The sequence below is a fragment of the Periplaneta americana genome, chromosome 10 (genome assembly GCF_040183065.1).
Source record: "Periplaneta americana isolate PAMFEO1 chromosome 10, P.americana_PAMFEO1_priV1, whole genome shotgun sequence".
NCBI classification, from domain to species: Eukaryota; Metazoa; Arthropoda; class Insecta; order Blattodea; family Blattidae; genus Periplaneta; species Periplaneta americana.
Window position 1 is genome coordinate 144779235 of NC_091126.1, and position 18345 is coordinate 144797579.

The following is an 18345-nucleotide window of genomic DNA, read 5'->3' on the forward strand; positions in this document are numbered from 1 at the left end:
GAACATTGTCCAAGGCTGAGAGAAACTACTGCGTGACCCGTAGAGAACTTCTTGCCATTGTGGAAGCCCTGAAGCATTTCCACAAATATTTGTATGGCCAGGAGTTTCATCTGAGGACAGACCATTCTGCACTCACCTGGCTATTGGGCTTCAAGAATCTGGAGGGGCAGACCGCCCGTTGGGTTCAACGTCTGCAGGAGTACAACTTCACCTCTGAACACCGACAAGGGAAGAAACATTCCAACGCTGATGCCCTATCACGACGTCCGTGCCCGGATGGCTGCAAACACTGCCTGAAAGTAGAAGAGCGGGATGGCGCCCACGCAATCCGAGCAATTGCCGCCCAGCCGAGCCCAGGATGGGATAACGCCGCCATAAGGAGGGAGCAGCTGGAGGACCCAAACATTGGACAGCTACTACGTGATGTGGAGTCCGGCCAGAGACCAGTATGGGCCGATATCGCCAACCGTAGTACCACTTACAAGAGCTACTGGGCCCAGTGGGAATCCTTCACTGTCAAGGATGGTATCCTGAAGAGGATTTGGGAGTCGGCCGATGGAAGGACCCGCATAGAACAACTTGTCCTGCCCAGGAGCAAGGTGAAGGAAGTGCTGGAGGAGACTCATGCTGGAGTGACTGGAGGCCACCTGGGAGCCAACAGGACGCTGGACAAGTTAAGGCAGAGGTTCTATTGGTTGCATCAGAGAACCGACACGGAACAATGGTGCCGAAGATGCGACACCTGTGCAGCCAGTCGCGGACCAAGGACCCGCAGCAGGGGAGCCATGCAGCAGTACAACGTGGGAGCTCCTTTTGAGAGGATCGCCATCGACGTTGCTGGACCGTTCCCGGTCACGGATCGCGGGAACCGCTACCTGCTAGTCGCCATGGATTACTTCACAAAATGGCCAGAGGTGTACGCGATTCCCAACCAAGAGGCTTCGACGGTGGCCGACGCGCTCCTTGACAACTTCATCTGCCGATTCGGGGTGCCCCGGGAATTGCATAGCGATCAGGGGCGCAACTTCGAATCCAACCTGATGGGAGAATTGTTCGAGCGTCTGGGAGTGCATAAAACCAGGACCACTCCCCTCCACCCACAGTCCGATGGTATGGTGGAACGCTACATCAAAACCTTGGAAGAGCATCTGCGGAAGGTGGTGTCCAACCATCAACGAGACTGGGATGCCAGAGTCCCACTGTTCCTCTTGGCCTACAGAGCTTCGGTCCACGATACAACAGGGATGGCACCGGCAAACATGGTCTTCGGGAGAGAGCTGCGCCTGCCCTGTGATCTGCTGTTTGGCACGCCACCCAGCGCCGACCAGCCAGCGACTGACTATGTGGCAGAACTCACCGAGAAGTTGAATGGAATTCACCAACTGGCCAGAGAGCACCTCAAGATGGCCAGCGACAGGATGAAGGTGCGCTACGACAGATTAGCCAACTCTGCAGGATTCCAGGAGGGTGACCTGGTGTGGCTGTATCAACCTACCAGGACCAAAGGGAAATCACCAAAGCTGCAGCGTGCCTGGGATGGACCATACCGCGTGGTGAGCCGGATCAACGACGTGGAGTACCGCATCCAGCGACAACCTCGAGGGAAGATAATGGTGGTGCATCTGGACCGATTAGCAGCCTACCAAGGGACTGCCCGAGACGAGCAGTCCTAAGGAGGGAGCAATGTGACAGCGACGTGAGATTCGAACTCACGACCAGCGTCCCGCATGAAAGCAGATCGCACAGGCTGCACGGAACATTGAGTGACGTCGCGCGGTGGAGAGAAGAGAGAGGGTGTATTACGTCACGCGACGAGTTTGCGCGCGCATCTGGTGCTGGTAGAGAGGAGAGGGCTCTGGATTTCTCTGGAATGCCATCTCTAGAGACGGGTGGAACCTTCGAGGTTACGTCACTGTGGTTATAAATTACGGTCGCGAAGGAACGACAGCAGTTTCAGAGTTTTTAGTTATTCAGTCAGTGAGTAAGCCAGAGCAAGCAAGCCAGACTTGTGTGCCGGAGTTCGACTCGAGTGTGCGTCCGCATCTGCGTCAGCATCCGAAGGCCTGAGTTCGAGTGCAGTGGACCGCAGTTGGAGGGACCTGAGTTCGAGTGCAGTGGACCGCAGTTGGAGGGACCCGAGTTCGAGTACAGTGAACTGTCTCTGAAAGTCTGTGGTTCGAGATACTGTGAACTCGAGTGACTGAGATAGAAGAACTGTGAACTGAGAACTGGTAGTTCTGATTTGTAAATATTAGTTAAGATTAACAGTTCATTGTTGTGCGTAATAGTCCAAGTAAATTGTCATTGTCGTCGGTGGAGTGCTATAACGAATACTGTGTTGAGTGAAGATCCAATTGTTGACGAGAGCGTTAAGGTGAATTGTAGAAAGGAATTATTGTTGTGACAGTAAATTACATTATTGTTACTAATAAAGTTTACAATATATTATTATAATGCATAATAAAAAAAGGCCAACTTCAAATAGAAATATAATTTATAAAACTTTTTTAATAAGTTTTAACACTTGTAAATATTTATGTTTTCAAGAAGGTTTTATATTTCATAATATGTGATAAAGTTAACATCAAAGACAAAAGAAATGTAATTAACCTGTGCCAATACCTTAGGGCCTATTACTATTTCAGCATCATATATATATGCATTGTTTTCTGTTGTATGTATAGGCATACCGTCACATTTCTAAACAAATAATTTTGCTATAGCCTACAGTATTTCAATATTGTTTTTACTGCTGTTGCTGAACATTGTTTTTTTTCTTTCCATTGTTACTATGTTCACTACCGTCCATTCTCTATTTAAATTTGCTAAACACTGTAGATGTATTGTAAATCTAAACAGACTGTTACTTGTTATTAGGACTAGGATTTTGATGACCTATAAATTATGAAAAAATGTCCTAAAAACAATGCATTTATGAACTAAAAATCTTTAAAAAATGCCCTCAAATTTATCTTGCATAATTGGCTTAGTAGGAATATTAATATTTAGACTAGTAATTAAATTAAATTTTAGTACCAACTTTCAAGTTTATTTAAAGGAGCAGTCTGCGATAAAATTCCATATTTTGATTATATTATAGGATGTTTACCAAAGTAATCCTTGGATTAACGGCATTTGTCGCATCGCTCTACGCCTTTTAGTTTGTGAAATATTAAAGGTCTTACTGCAAGCTCTGACGTCATAACCACTGATCGCTTCATAAGACTGAGTTGTAGTTCCGTTTGACATACAGCATAGAACGAATAAATATATATTCATAAGTTACAGTCAGTTATTATTAACACACTTAGGACCTATCATATGCATATACTGTAATAATAATAATAATAATAATAATAATAATAATAACTTACCCATTTTGAATTTCGTACTCATAGTGATAGAACAACTTGGGTCTGGTAAGGGTTCAAACTGAAAAGGTTTAATATGTCGATCCATTATAACCTAAGTCAACGCCTTCACTGAGTGAGTGAATGTATGTGAGACGTGAAATATTCGTTATGAATGGACTGCAAATACGTGTTTATCTCACATCAACAATAAATTAGTACATGGTTAATATTATTCTATTGCGTCATAGTTGCTGAGTCACACGGTTTAGGCACGAAGCTATGTTTGAGGGAACCTCTAAAACATGTGGATCATCGAATTGTGGCAGTTGATAACCAGAACTACTTCCAAGACATTTTTCTATATAGTATCTCCTCTCCACGCATTTTTCTTCCAGCTGTATGTTTTGTCTTCTTCTACCCATCGTTTAGTGGCTTTAGAGTACTGGAGTCTAGAGCCAGTTACATCTCTTTTCACATTGTAATTATGGTCCATTATCGCAATCATAGTTCTTGTTACCATTCCACCATATGGAAAGTGTTTTCTCTTAGGAATGTAAAGCAATCTCTCGTTATGGTATGATTCAAATTTGCTGGTGTGACAAAATTGATTAGTCTGATTTAGTTCTTTCAAAAGGGCAGGGTTACATACAACTTTTTTTCAGAGCATTGTAATCGCTGGATCCAGGTTCGATCCATTCCCTCTCACTATTGTATGGGTGAATGTGTGCACATTTTTTATGTCTCTGTTTCTCCCCATTCGTGTATATTACAAACATGATTTAATACAGAAATGACTCTGTTTTCTAAGTCGTCAGAATCACCTTCACATGTAGGACGAGACCACAGAGGTGATTTATGATGCTCTCTTTCCACATTTGTGCGGCGGCTTTAAGCTTTTTGCCATGTGCCAAATGTCAAATTGATAGCCCATCCATTCATATTTGGTCCTTATCAATTTCCTAATTCCTCTATGGCGATCCGATAGAAAGAGGGTAATGTTCATTTTTTCTTTTAGGTGATCTAGAACTTTTTCGCATGCTGCTTCACCTACAATTAGACCTTTTTGCAGAACTACGAAGTCTATAATCTTATTTGAATCGAGGTCCATTACACTGTGTCACATATTTTGCACTGTAACTAGGTGAGTCAAATTGGCCATCACTGTGATTCACACATTTTTATCTTTTAGGGAATTGATAAGTTGTTCATGAATCTGAAAATAAGTACATCTGACTGTTGGTTCTACGAATTTTGAAATTATTTTATAAAATGTTGTCTTGCCGATGAAACATAGTTGTAAAGTTTTTGAAAATTTTTCAAACAATTTGTATCTTATATCGCACAAGTATAACGCAGAACTCACTGCTATGCTTCACCTCTGTTCAGACTTCCACTCCCAATTACGGGCATTCTGGCACACTGCATTAACTTTCAGCAATGGTCCTATTGTTTCTACCAAATATTTGTAAAAGAGGAATGACAAATATTACAGAAGAAAAACAAAATTTGTAACGCTGACCAGAATACAAAAAAAAAAAAAAAAAAAACCCCGCTTTTTGACTCCCTATTTACTTTGTTTCATGTGCGGCGTCCTCGGAACCTGATGAATTAGAATTTGAAGTTTCTTCTTCTAATTTGAAAATATGTCTCTAAGTGAGTTTCTGCTCCCCCACCTCTGATTCACCACACACATTTCTTAGCGTCTCGCACCCTATCTCACACTGCACAACTTGTCTATGTTAGGTTCCTGTGAATTTTCAGCCTCATCGAGAACTACACACACGTCAATATTTTCAGCTATAGGTGCATCACTGCGACTTGCTATTGCTTCTTCGACGACCTTCTTTCATTTATAAGCAGAGGAGCGCGTAGATCAGAACTGTCTTGGGGAGATTCTCCTTTCAAAAATAGGAAAGGGACAGAAGTTCTCTTAATTTTCATAGGAGTTCTATTGTCTTTCATTAAACGTCTTTTTAGTAAAGACGATTCTTCAAAATCAGTTTCACAGAAATGACTGGAACACACAACAGTAGTTTTCGATAGTGTAAAACCTTTTGTGTTGATTTTCTTTACCCATGTTTTAAATCTTTGCAGTAACTTTTCTCTGTTCGGAAATACATGAAATGATACCCCTTCTTCATGTTCTGTTTTTGTTGTTCCCTCTGAACACGAAAAATCACAACACCACGGCATTTTAAACTGTATTATGATACAACTTCTTCTGTTTAGTCTACTGTAGTTAAAAATCGTTCATATAAAAGAAAATACGTCTACATAAAACCACAACATTGGTATGTGCTGGTTTTATGATTAAATGAAAAGCAAAACATGACTTCACACAATCATAACTAAGTCCGAAATTCTGTTCACGTTTACTACGGCGAGAGAAGATTATTTATTTTAATACAAAGTGCTGTGCTGCACTCGCCAATGTTCTCGGTCTACTACGCAATCACACCAGTTCATTGGCTGTGACGTCATAAGTATTTGTGCGGAGTCAGTAACTCAAGAACCATGCCTCGCATTGACATGCGGCAAATTACATTCTACTTAGATTGAAAAACGTGTTTGATTAAAGCCAACTTAATTTTATCGCGGACTGCTCCTTTAGTTTTACATAATTTTTCTAAGTAGTACACTTTAATTAATTATTTTACCTGGTGTAGCTCACCACAAGGCCACTCTTATCCGGAACTAGCAGGTATAGAGGAGTCTATGTTGAAGGGGTGGTTGGACTGATCAATTATGTGGGGGTATACTACGTTAAAATGACAATATTTGTGTAGAAAAACGATTAAAATAATAAACAAAATAATGGGTATTAATTGAAGAAATATGTAGAGAAAATATCAAAGTAAATAAATAAAATTTTACATTAATAATGGGGATTTATGGCCAAAATTAAATGAAAATACTCAAAAAATGACCGAATAAAACAAAAAATGTTCTTAGGAGTTGTAAGAAGTAAAAAAAAAATGTTAAAAAAATGCCCTAACAAATATGTTTTAAAACACTCAGTTTATCACATAACATATAAATACTAAAGCAGCAATGTTTCTGGCTTACTATAAAAAAGATGCAATTTCATCAACTACACCAAACAACCACCAAACCAACAATGTCACTCATTTCAATTTTAAATGTTGCTTAGCACTGTTGCAGTAGCAGTACAGTGTTGAGAAATCATTTAAAAGAATGTGGTACCAACTTTTTAAAATAATTTCTATTTCAGAAAAATAATAACTTAGAAATTAATAATTAAATATACAAAAATGAAGACATTTTACTGTCCCAACAGAGCCATGTTGAGATGCAGGACATTTTCTCTGAAATCGAGACTGCACTGACAAAATCAGGACAGGTGGCAACTCTATTCCCATGACAGACTGTGTTTGTAATACCAGGCTATAAAACATAGACACTGATAGGATTCTGTAAATGATCAGGAAAATACCTGACATCAAAACAACTCTAATTCTATCAAATTTGTCCCATATCAGCAAATGAATAATAATAATAATAATAATAATAATAATAATGCAAGAAAATCTGATTCTCATTTACATTATTACCATCCAAGCATATCAATTTGCTAACATCAATGAAAATAGTATAAATCTCTAGGTATAGTTGAAACAAATGAAAATATAAAACTATTACAACTCTGTTGAACCACTGGAAATGCTGCAAGCAGACAGAATTTTGATTGGTCTAAGATGCAGCAATAGGACACCAACTACTACAGTTAATAAACTTATATGAGGGTAGACGAGGGTAATTGGAAACAAATGCTGTGAGAAATACAAAACTGTCGATATAAAAATTTTAATTTGGGGAATATTTAAATTAACATGTTGGCTAACCTACAAAGCAGTTTGGCGCCAAATAGGAGTAACTGCTTAGTTGTGAACGAATGTTTTGTAAAAGTCTACAAAAAAGTTGAAAAAGAGTTTTGCTTCACCTTCAATTTTGGCATTGTAAGTAAACATACAGTGCTATTTTTTAAGAATATGTTGTTTTTATGAGTAATGTATAGTAGTTAACATTTATTAATGGTTTTGAGATATCCCATAACCTCAGTTCATTAAATTATGAGATGTTTACATTTGCACCATAGTTTTAATTGCGTGGGGGTAATTGTAAACATGTTTTACTATGGTTACATTTCGTATACTTTCCAGTAATCAAAATGCAAAGAAATTATATTAGAAAGAGACCCCCACCAACTACACTGTGGAGGATTTAGAGAGGGCTGTTACAGATGTGAAAAATGGTAACTACAGTTATCGTGAAACTCAGGAGAGGTACTGAGTTCCTATATCCGTCATATATCATAGGTTAAAGGGACGAAATGTACCAGTGACCAAAGTTGAAGTTGGAAGGAATACAGCTCTTTCTTCTGAAACAGAACAAAAAATGTTCAGTGTCTGATAGCCAGTGCGAAAATTGGTGTTTACAATTACCCCACTCTCAAAGGGGTAAATGTAAACAGGTGGGATAAATGTAAACTAGCAATTAAAAGATGAAAAAAAGTCAACCTTATTATTTTAAACCCATTTTCAGGGAAAAGAAAGATCTAAAAATAACACAATGTTTCTTTGTCATGCTTACCGTTACTGAGGGTTGTGTAATGTTGAAATATATTTGAAATAATGCAAAGTGTTTACAATTACTCTGGTCTACCCTATAGTTTAGCAAGAGTGAAATTTAAAGCCAAAGTATTATTGGGCAGTACAGATCATTCATATTGTTCACCAGAGTTTGGTCCCCCATGTGCTTAGAAAAGAAATGTGTAATGTGTTAAATTTTGATGAGGCATTATGTAAATTATCTCACAGAGATAAAAATTGACAAGTATAAGAGAATCAAAATCCATGTATAGCTGCAAATTTTGAACAAGTATTTTAACAGTCCTCTAGCAAAGATCTAGAAGTATGTTATGTGCAGTTTAGCCTCAGTGAATCCATAGTGCTTGTGTCTTTAACATTGGATACCTAACACTGTTAACACAGTTTTAATCATACAAATCTGGCTTTCAGGTAGTAGCTCCCTGTAAAGCAGGTTTGAATAATTTCAAGGAAAAATTGTTCCAGGGCCGGGTATCGATCCCGGGACCCTTCGCTTAGCGCGCGAATGCTCTTCCGACTGAGCTACCCCAGGAACTATACACGACACCGTCATAATTTTTCCTTTGTATCCACACGACTCAAGTGAGCTGACAAGACCCCAGAACTCAACTATGATTACACACAAATACTTGTGTGACTTAAATTGTGGCTTTCCGTTAACGTACCTCCAGTAACGAATGTATTACACAAATCTGGCATTTCCTTGAAATTATTCAAACCTGCTTTACAGGGAGCTACTACCTGAAAGCCAGATTTGTATAATACATTCGTTACTGAAGGTACGTTAACAGAAAGCCACATTTAAGTCACACAAGTATTTGTGTGCACTCATAGTTGAGTTCTGGCGTCTTGTCAACTCACTTGAGTCGTGTGGATACAAAAGAAAAATTGTGACGGTGTCGTGTATAGTTCCTGGGGTAGCTCAGTCAGAAGAGCGTTCACTCGCTAAGCGAAGGGTCCCGGGATCGATACCCAACCCCGGAACAATTTTTCCTTGAAATTATTCAAACAGTTTTAATCCTTTCCCCAAGTTTGACGATTCTTAGAGGTGCTCAGAAGATTTGTATCAATGCTAAGAACTGTTTTTTTTTTCTCCCAGCATTAGAGACCAATGTAGTCTCACAGGGCCTGCGAAGTTGTACATTAATTTAAGCAGAAGATATGAGCGAAGAAATGGTTCATAATTTTGCCTGGGGTCCTCAGGGCCGGATTTAGGTATAGTGCTGCCCCTAGGCAGTGCTAAAATTTGCCGCCCCAACTCTCTCAAAGTCGGGTAGCTCAGTTGGTAGAGCAGCTGGCTACGGACTGGAAGGTTCGGGGTTCGATCCCAAGTGGTGACAGGATTTTTCTCATTGCCAAACTTTCAGAACAGCTCCGAGGTTCACTCAGCCTCCTATAAATTTGAGTACTGGGTCTTTCCCGGGGGTAAAAGGCGGTCAGCGTGGTGCCGACCACACCACCTCATTCTAGTGCCGAGGTCATGGAAAGCATGGGGCTCTACCTCCATGCCCCCCAAGTGTCTTCATGGCATGTGATGGGGATACCTTTACCTTGTTATTATACAAGTTATATTTAGTTTAAATTAGCTTTAAATGAAATGTTACAATTGAGAAAACAATTTACTGGACTCAAAATACATGTATCTTACTTGTGAATTACAGTAAAACATTGCTAAAATGTACCCTCTATAAAAAGGAAACCTGCACAAACGAAAAATAAATTTGGGAACAGAATGATTTCCTATGTAAAATAATACTTCAAAACGGAAAATTGCCTAACACGATAATGGAATCGTTTTTGAGCACCATTTAGATAAAAAAAAAACCTGACTAAAACGGATAACTTTAAGCGCAACTGTCGCTAAATTCTTTCAAACCATTTTTATTTTGTGATAATACTGTACGAAGCATGACAATTTTTTTGTGTGACTGCACATGCAATGATTTGGAAGACTTTCACTATTCTTTTTCAGGCGTTGGGGTGAAGCTTCTCTAACCATGTCAGTATTCTATGCTTATTGTCAAGGAAATTTAGTTTCACATTTCCGTTTATTTATTCTGAGTTTTGTGTTAATATGCCAATACATTGTTAAATAGCAGTGTGAATAAAGGAAAACTGTGTGATTTAATAAAAAGGCCTAGATGACCAGTTCTGTCATGGAAGAGTGGCTTCATAATTTTAATGGAGCAATGAGACGTCAAGGTCGTAAGGTCATACTGTTTTTAGACAACGCTACCTGCCATCCAAGGATTGATTTGTCTAACGTGAAGTTAATTTATTTTCCATCAAACACAACTTCATTTACACAACTGATGGATCAGGGCGCAATTTACACTCTGAATTGATGCAGGACTCAAAGGAAATCCTACAACGTTCCCTTCAAAAAAGTCGCGGCAATGCACTTTAAATGAAATGTGGGGGCCAAGAAACTAGGGTGCAGAGAGAGGGAGAGAGAGGCTGTAATTACGAAAGTTAATAATTATGAAAATAAAAGTCACTTTCCATGTTCTGTAGTAACTTTTATTTCAAATTATTTCTTCACTGTGTTCTTCTTACAGTGAGCATTTTGCAATAGTATATTCAACCCTTTATAAAACGAAAACCTGTGAAAACGAAAAAGTTCTCGAACGGTTGTGTTTCGTTTTAGGGAGGTTTTACTGTATAAAGATTTCCTTCGTGTTTTCTTCACAGAAGGAAAAAAGTTGTTGAGGATTACGGAACTTTTACAGTCGATGTGCAGTGCTGAACAATATATTCTAAGAACCTTAAACTCATTGGTGCTTATGATACTTTGCCTTGCAGGGGACAGTATTACATACTTTTTTTTAAATCTATTGCTACAAATGCCCCATTAAGCTCATTAACCTCATTTTTTCAAGACTTTAACTACTGATATACCTTTGGCTGGTTCTAAACACACACTACCGGGTGTTCATTTTAAAGTGTCATGATGTCACTGTTGTTGAGTCAGCGATTTGAAGCGAGTTTCAGCTTTTATGTCAGAGAAGTTGCCTATTAATCAAGGCGTTCAATCTGAACTTGAGAATGTGTACGGTATAACTTGAACGTCGTAGCAACAGATGGCAGCCTGTATGGTATGTGTGTGTGCTACCATAACCTCTTTCGAACTGTGTTTTGCGCGGGCAAGTCGTACGCAGGGTATTTGTTATCATCAATTGCGTACGGCAACATTCCACAACACAAATCAAATGCTTCGTGTCCATGTTGACCGTCCAAGTTAATGTCAACAAATACGTAAGTAATCATCTTAAGCCTCTCCCCATATCTCGACAGTAAGAAAAAACTCACCTCAGTACGTGTTTCCAAAGAGTTCACATTTTTGCCACTACCGGCGTTAGCGTACATATTGGTACATACTCTTCAGAATGAATGCCGTACTTGCTAGGCAACTTCTCTGGCACATAGGTAATATGCCTTTGCGGAAGTGTAGGAAGATTGAATTCTCTAGGCTCGTTGGCTAGCCACATGACGGCATACAGCGAGCCATGACACACTTTGAACTGAACACGCAGTAGATCTCTGAGGACGACAGTGTATATTTCTAGTATGTGTTTACTTATTGTTGTGTTTGTACTTTCAGTCGCCTGAGAGTAGCGAGGAGGGCGATGTGTCTGCTCAGCAGCAGCAACAGCAGACAGCAGCAACAGCAGTGGCTTTCACCACAGCAGGACCAGGGCAAGAAATGCTCGTTCATTTCAATTTTAACAAAGACAGAGAGACACTGTTCAGACCAGAGGAGCATGTAGCTTTACAGAGGTAACAACCATCTAGCACAAATTGCTATAACTGTGATCTTGTGGGGTAGTTTTTACGTATATTCATACCAATAGTGAAGGGAATAGTCATTGTTCTATTTTCAGGAAAAAGTGAATAAATAAAGCATGTAATATACAGAGTAAATTCACTTGAACCTTAGTATTAAGCTTTATGCAACCCTACATTTATAGCATTCCCATGAAATTTCTAGGAAATTTCAACTCAAGGCTTGTTGTGAAATTTCTACACCTCCAGGCAACTCTGCATTTAATTTGTTACCAAGGAAAGATAACACCAGTTGATTTTATACTCTTTCTTTGTTTTAAAATGAGTCCCTATGATAGCTTATACTTACAAATTTCAATACTGTTTCATTCATTCATCATTTTCTGCCCAAGAGCAGGTCTTCACAGAAATCCAGCATTCTCCAATCTTCCCCTTTTTTTTACCTTCCTCTTAGTCTCCACATACGATCCATACATCTTTTGGATGTCTATCTTCTGCTATCTTCTTCTATCCCACACTTTTCTCCTGTTCACCATTCCTTGCAGCACATCCTTCAGTAGAAAGTTCCTTCTCTCAGTTTCAGCATTATTCTTTTTCCTCCCACTCGTCAGTTTGGGTGGCGCAGTCGATAAAGTGCTGGCCTTCTGTGTCCATGGTTGTGGGTTCGATCCCTACCCAAGTTGCTGGCATTGAAGTGTGATTAAATTCGACAGCTCATGTCAGTAGATTTATTGGCATGTATAAGAACTCCTGTGAGACAAAATTCCAACACACCGGTGATGCTGATAAAACCTCAGCAGTTGCGAGCGTCATTAAATAAAACATAATTTACAGTTTAAAATTTCACACACTCTTTCTAGCGCAACTTCATTTCGTATTCTGTTTGCCCATTTCACACGTTCCATCTCCATACCCACACTTCAAAAGCTTCCAGTCGTTTCTCTTCACTTCATCATAACGTCCATGTTTCTGCACTGTACAATGCCACACTCCACACAAAGCACTTCACTAGTCTTTTCCTTAGTTCTTTTGCAGGAAGTTCCAGAAGATACACCTTTTTCTATTAAAAACTCCCTTTTCCATTGCTACCCTCCTTTTGACTTCCAGACATCAGCTCAATAATTAGCATCACTGTGTGCACAAGAACCTGAAGAGACAAACTTCCACCTTGTAACAAATAACTATGGAACTGTTCACAGGACATGTCGTTGAAATTATATGTCACCATGATGATACCTCTGACTGTCTCCGTTAGCATGCGATTTCGTTCTTTTGTCCATTGAGCAGATATTAGGGAAAATGCTCTCTCAGCACTTCCATTGTAACTTGGGATAGAGAAATAGAATTGACATATTTTTAAGAGTTCTAAGAAAGTTTCAGTGCTCGCAGAACTATTGTAATTGAAGAATTTGCACCATTGTTTATGTAAAGTTAAATCTTCGTCCAAATTAACTTGATTGGCATATTTTTGTACATTGCAGAATAAAATTGATAAAATAGCTTAGAATCATGAATAGTGACATTTTTAGAGTGTAAGAATTCAATGCATGTCAATAGGTCATCATATTTTATATTTTTTATGTGCTCCAGCTTCAACCATTGAAAGCACTTAAATTCTTTCATAGGTTTTCACCATTTGTTTAGATATTCTGTTCATAATATCGCACATTATTCAATACTAATATTAATTCTAGTTGAAATACGAAATGCCGGACATTTCAAATTTTTTTTTTTAAATGCCTGCCGGACAGGATAAAATGATTAAAAAAGAGGACATGTCCTGGTTTTGCTGGACGGATGGTAACTCTAGTTGCATTAAAAAAGTATTGATTATTCAAGCTATCTTAAGTAAGAAGAAAATAATTGCAATCAGTTTTGTTACTACTTATAGTACTGTTCATCGCAAGTGTTTGAAGCTGCCCACTTGTACTACTGTCTCATTTCGAATTCGTATGTTTACTTTCTTTATTGCCTCTGATTGAGGTTCTGGCTGATATGTACATCTGTTATCAAGCAGTACATCTAACTTGACGCAAACCCAGCATTCTCCAGTCTTTCCTATTTTCTGCCTTCCTCTTTGTCCCCTCATATGACCCATATATCTTAATGTCTTCTATCATCCGATATCTTCTTCTGCCACAAACTCTTCTCCCATTCACCATTCCTTCCAGTGCATCCTTCAGTCAGTAGGCAGTTTCTTCTCAACCAGTGACCCAGCCAATTCCTTTTCCTCTTCCTGATAGGGGAGAGTCGGGTAGTATCGGACATCGGGTAATATCGGACAGCGAGTATCTTTCATCTATCACACGATGGTAGTACCTGATTGACATGGTTACGTTTCTGTGATGTCGCATAGAGAAACGTAACCATGTCATTTAGGTGGTAGATGAAAGAAACGCACTGTCCGATACTACCCGATGTCCGATACTACCCGACTTTCCCCTAAGTTTCAGAATCATTCTTTCTTTACCCACTCTTTCCAACACAGCTTTGTTTCTTATTCTGTCTGTCCATTTCACATGATCCATCCTTCTCCATACCACATTTCAAATAATTCTATTTGTTTCACTACAGTTTGGAGAATCCGAATGTAGGCTATGAAATACAGTACACTAACCAGAACAGTGCATACTCAGAGAAATAAAACAACAAATGGATCTACAGAATATGACAATCAAAGGAATGTTTATCATTGAAAACAGGTACAGATTCGGAAAGTGGTATTAACATTTTTTTTTTGCAGCAAAGCAGGTCCTCTATTATCTCCTTAACAATTGACCTTACTTTTTTTATAACCCTGCACCTCTACAATTCCTGCATACAGCAATGAATACCACACTAAACAAATAGCACAAACGTCATGTGCTGGTTTGCAGTTTAGTGGTTCTCTTTGTGCAATATGTCATAGTTTTTGCAATTGTATAATAAGATTCAGTTCTGTAATAGAGTGTATCTTACAGTTCATTGTTTCATTGGTGTCCTTAATGAAAGATTCTGCTTTCCTTTTGTAATGTTCTCATACTGGGATTGATAATAATTATTCTACTCTGGAATTTATTCTTTATATGCTCATTATGTTTTTTTTTTCCCCTGATGATTCTTTCATATTTGCAGTTGGCTTTGTGTTTAAATATGCTGGCACTTCTGGTTTTTTGGTATTCTCCATTCTGTGGAGAGGAGTTTTAATACTAACTTCTGTTTCATCTATTTCAGATCTTGAGAATTTATTTGTTCTTGATGTATACCTTCTCTAACTAGCCAAATTTTTTTAAGAAATCTACCGTGAAGTTTTATTTTCTACTCTTCATAAATCATATTTCAGGGGTTCTTAAACTTTTTTCTCCAAGACCCAAAATCAACTAAGCAATAAATTGGCGCGACCTATGGGTCTGTTTTGAAATGAAACAGTGCTAAAATAACAACACTGTATACATAATTGTAGAAATTTATTATTATTATTATTATTATTATTATTATTATTATTATTATTATTATTATTAGTATTATATAGAGACACGTTATTGTGTTTTCATTATCGTTCATAATACCATAGTTCTGAAGAGATTTATAATATTAATGAAGTAATTTAATTAACTTTTTTTCCGTGAAGCTTTGGCAATCCATCTCAAAACCCATGGCAACCCATGTTTGGATCACGATCCATAGGTTAAGAACTCCTTTCATGTCCTTTACTTGCTCAACCATTTACGTGTTATTTATTTCATTTAAATAGCACTATAAAATTAATGGACATTAAAACATGTTAGAGTCTGCAATATTCAAGATAGATGTATATTAACGAGTACTTGATCTTTAATGGATGCCATATCTTTTCTTGGCAAAGGCTAATATATGTGTATGTGACCAATTTGGAAATATTGCTTCAGTCATGTACAAAGAAAAAAAAGACTTTTCAGTTTTAATGCCAATTTGCTCAAACCATTAAGTTTCCTCTTTGCTTTAGTGATACAATATTTGCTTTGTAAATAATAAAAAAAAGTTCAAAATGTAGGTTCATTCTTGTATGGTATGTGTAACTACTTGTTACAATACATTTCTAATAATCTATAGTTTATGGTACATGCTCTTGGGTGAAATTAAGTTATTTAATTTGATAACATTTCCCTGACTTCTTTTACACATACTGCCTGTGCCTTACAAGTTCTGCATAATTTTCTACGACACATTCTAAATTATTTTTACAATTATTAGACTCCCAGCTTAATGGTGTGTGTCAGTAAATTCATTTTTCTTTGCTTTTAAAACTCTTTACTCTGATTGAGATTCTGACTGATATGTCACTTGACTATATGTGGCACAGAAATAACAATAATTGTTGCATGCTTCTTAAACCTGATTAGTAAGTCCACTGCTGTGGAGTAATGGTCAGCATGTCTGGTTATGATACTAGCAGGCTCGGGTTCAAATCCTGATTGGGACAAGTTACCTGGTTGGAGTTTTTTCCTGGGGTTTTCCCTCAACCAATTGAAGCAGAATTGCTGGGTAACTTTAGGCATTGGACCTCAGACTCATTTTGCCATCATTAATTCACATATCATCATCATCATCATCATCATCCATGCAATAGCCTGGGTTAAGTTCATGGTGCAGCATGCTGTACTTGTACAAGAGCGCGGTCGTTTGGCTACCCAATCATTCACAAGAATAGGAGTAGTAAGCACAATAAGCCTCAGGCTGCAGTGTAAGCCTTCGGATCCCTCTTCCGTACAAGGAAAAAAAACTGATTAGTGAAATATTACGTTACTAATCAGTGATGAATGCAATAGAGGGAAAATTGAACTGGCAGCAAAACTTCTTTATCCCCTGCCTTAGTTGTCTCATGAGTGAAGCCTTATTTGCTTGCAGCCAGTCTCTGGACTGTTGACTTGACTAAACATAACATTATTGTAATTTGTATTTACTATTTTTACCAGGTCGTCAATAGCTCAAATTGGTGAATTTCTACGCATGAAGAGTGTGAATATCATTGATGGCACTGCTGGCCCAACAGCAACCCTTGTGGAAGTGGCTGCTGCTCCAAATCCTCCTGCAAGGCCATGTGAGCGTTGTGGTAAAATCTTCACTACTCTTGAGGAACTTCATTCGCATTCGCCTTGCAACTGCGCGACAAATCAGGAGTCGGAAAACACAGTCACAGACAAAAATGCCAGCAATCCAGCAGGCAGTGGTGGGAACTTTGGTTGCGAGATCTGTGGTAAACCATTTAAAAGGAAAGAACATCTATTTCAGCATAGGAAACTACATACTGGTGAGAGACCGTACGTATGTGTGTCTTGTGGGAAGGCATTTAGCCGTAAAGAACATTTGGTACGACATGCTGTGTCTCATACAGGACAAAAAATGCATGGGTGCGATTTGTGTGGGAAAAGTTTCAGCCGAAAAGACAATTTACATAAGCATCGCAAAACTCACGGTATAGCTGGGCCATATATTTGTGAGACATGCGGTAAGTCATTTGTTGTGAAACATTATTACCTGATGCATCGTGGAAGTCATGCCACACCAGGTTCATCTATGGCAAATAATGATGGAACCAGCGAAGGTAATGGTACCAATTCTACTGCAGAAATCTCCCTCCCGTACAAATGTGACATCTGCAGTAAAGGATTTGCAATGAAGCAGTATCTTATTACACACAAACAGAGACATCGAAACAAGAACCAACAGCAACAGATACAGGGTGGGCAGGCTGCAACCAACACGCCCAGTCAAGTCCAGGTGGAAAATGTTGGTACCACCGAGACCAACGTGGCCAGTGCACTCAGCCACAATAATGTTCCATTAACAACAATAAACAACTCGGCTCTCCTTGCACCAAACATCTTGCACCATGTGACAACGCAGCCAAGTGCAGGTGCCACTGCAGGAAACAACTCTGCTACAGCTGCCATGATTCAGGTGTCATCAGCTGCTGCTACAGCATACCTTTGTACTCCTGCAACAGTTGCTGCAAACGAATTGCTGGAGACATACAGAAGATTGCACTCTGCATGATAGTGGGAGGGCTGTATAACTACTTGTTACTCTAGATCGGTAGTTTACATAAAGGTTCTCTTCTGATCCTACCAAGTAAAATGGCAAAATAGAACTGTCTGTACTTAAAAGTGATAAATTTCACGAGTGTATTCGTTACAGCCGAGGTATTTTATTTCCCTTTCATTTCTTCATTGCTGTGTGAAAGGAAATATTTTTAATAAAGATTTAAGTCACAAGTGGAACTTATGCTTACATTTTCCCATAATAAGATTAATTTTGAAACAAAATTGTAGAATAATCAGATTAATATAATATATTTTTAGGAAATGATCTATGAATGTATGTTACAGGTTTTAGTGTATAAATGTTTTTTAAAAGATGTGCAAACAGTGTATATAATTTAGTATAGCTGCGTTTAATAGTGTTTAATTCGAACTTTTGAAACATTGTATAATATTGGCATTTTTACATTGTAGAAAAATTTCGTACTTGTTAATATATACCATGTATACTTTCATAAGAGGTTTTAAACGAGTTCAATTTAAACATGTCTTGAGTTTTTTAGTGGGGGAAGATAACCAGCT

General features: G+C 38.5%; 1 protein-coding gene across 2 annotated transcripts in view; it reads left to right on the plus strand.

The window, feature by feature from the left end:
- The window catches only part of LOC138708062 (zinc finger protein 16-like), an 83917-nt gene extending 65775 nt beyond the window's left edge, over window positions 1-18142 (plus strand). For both annotated transcript variants that reach the window (XM_069838192.1, XM_069838193.1), the window contains 2 exons: window positions 11583-11758; window positions 16699-18142. In XM_069838192.1, coding sequence (XP_069694293.1) covers window positions 11583-11758; window positions 16699-17779 — 1257 coding nt within the window. In that variant the 3' untranslated portion in view covers window positions 17780-18142. The remainder of the gene's footprint in view (window positions 1-11582; window positions 11759-16698) is intronic.
- The last annotated feature ends 203 nt before the right edge of the window (window positions 18143-18345 follow it).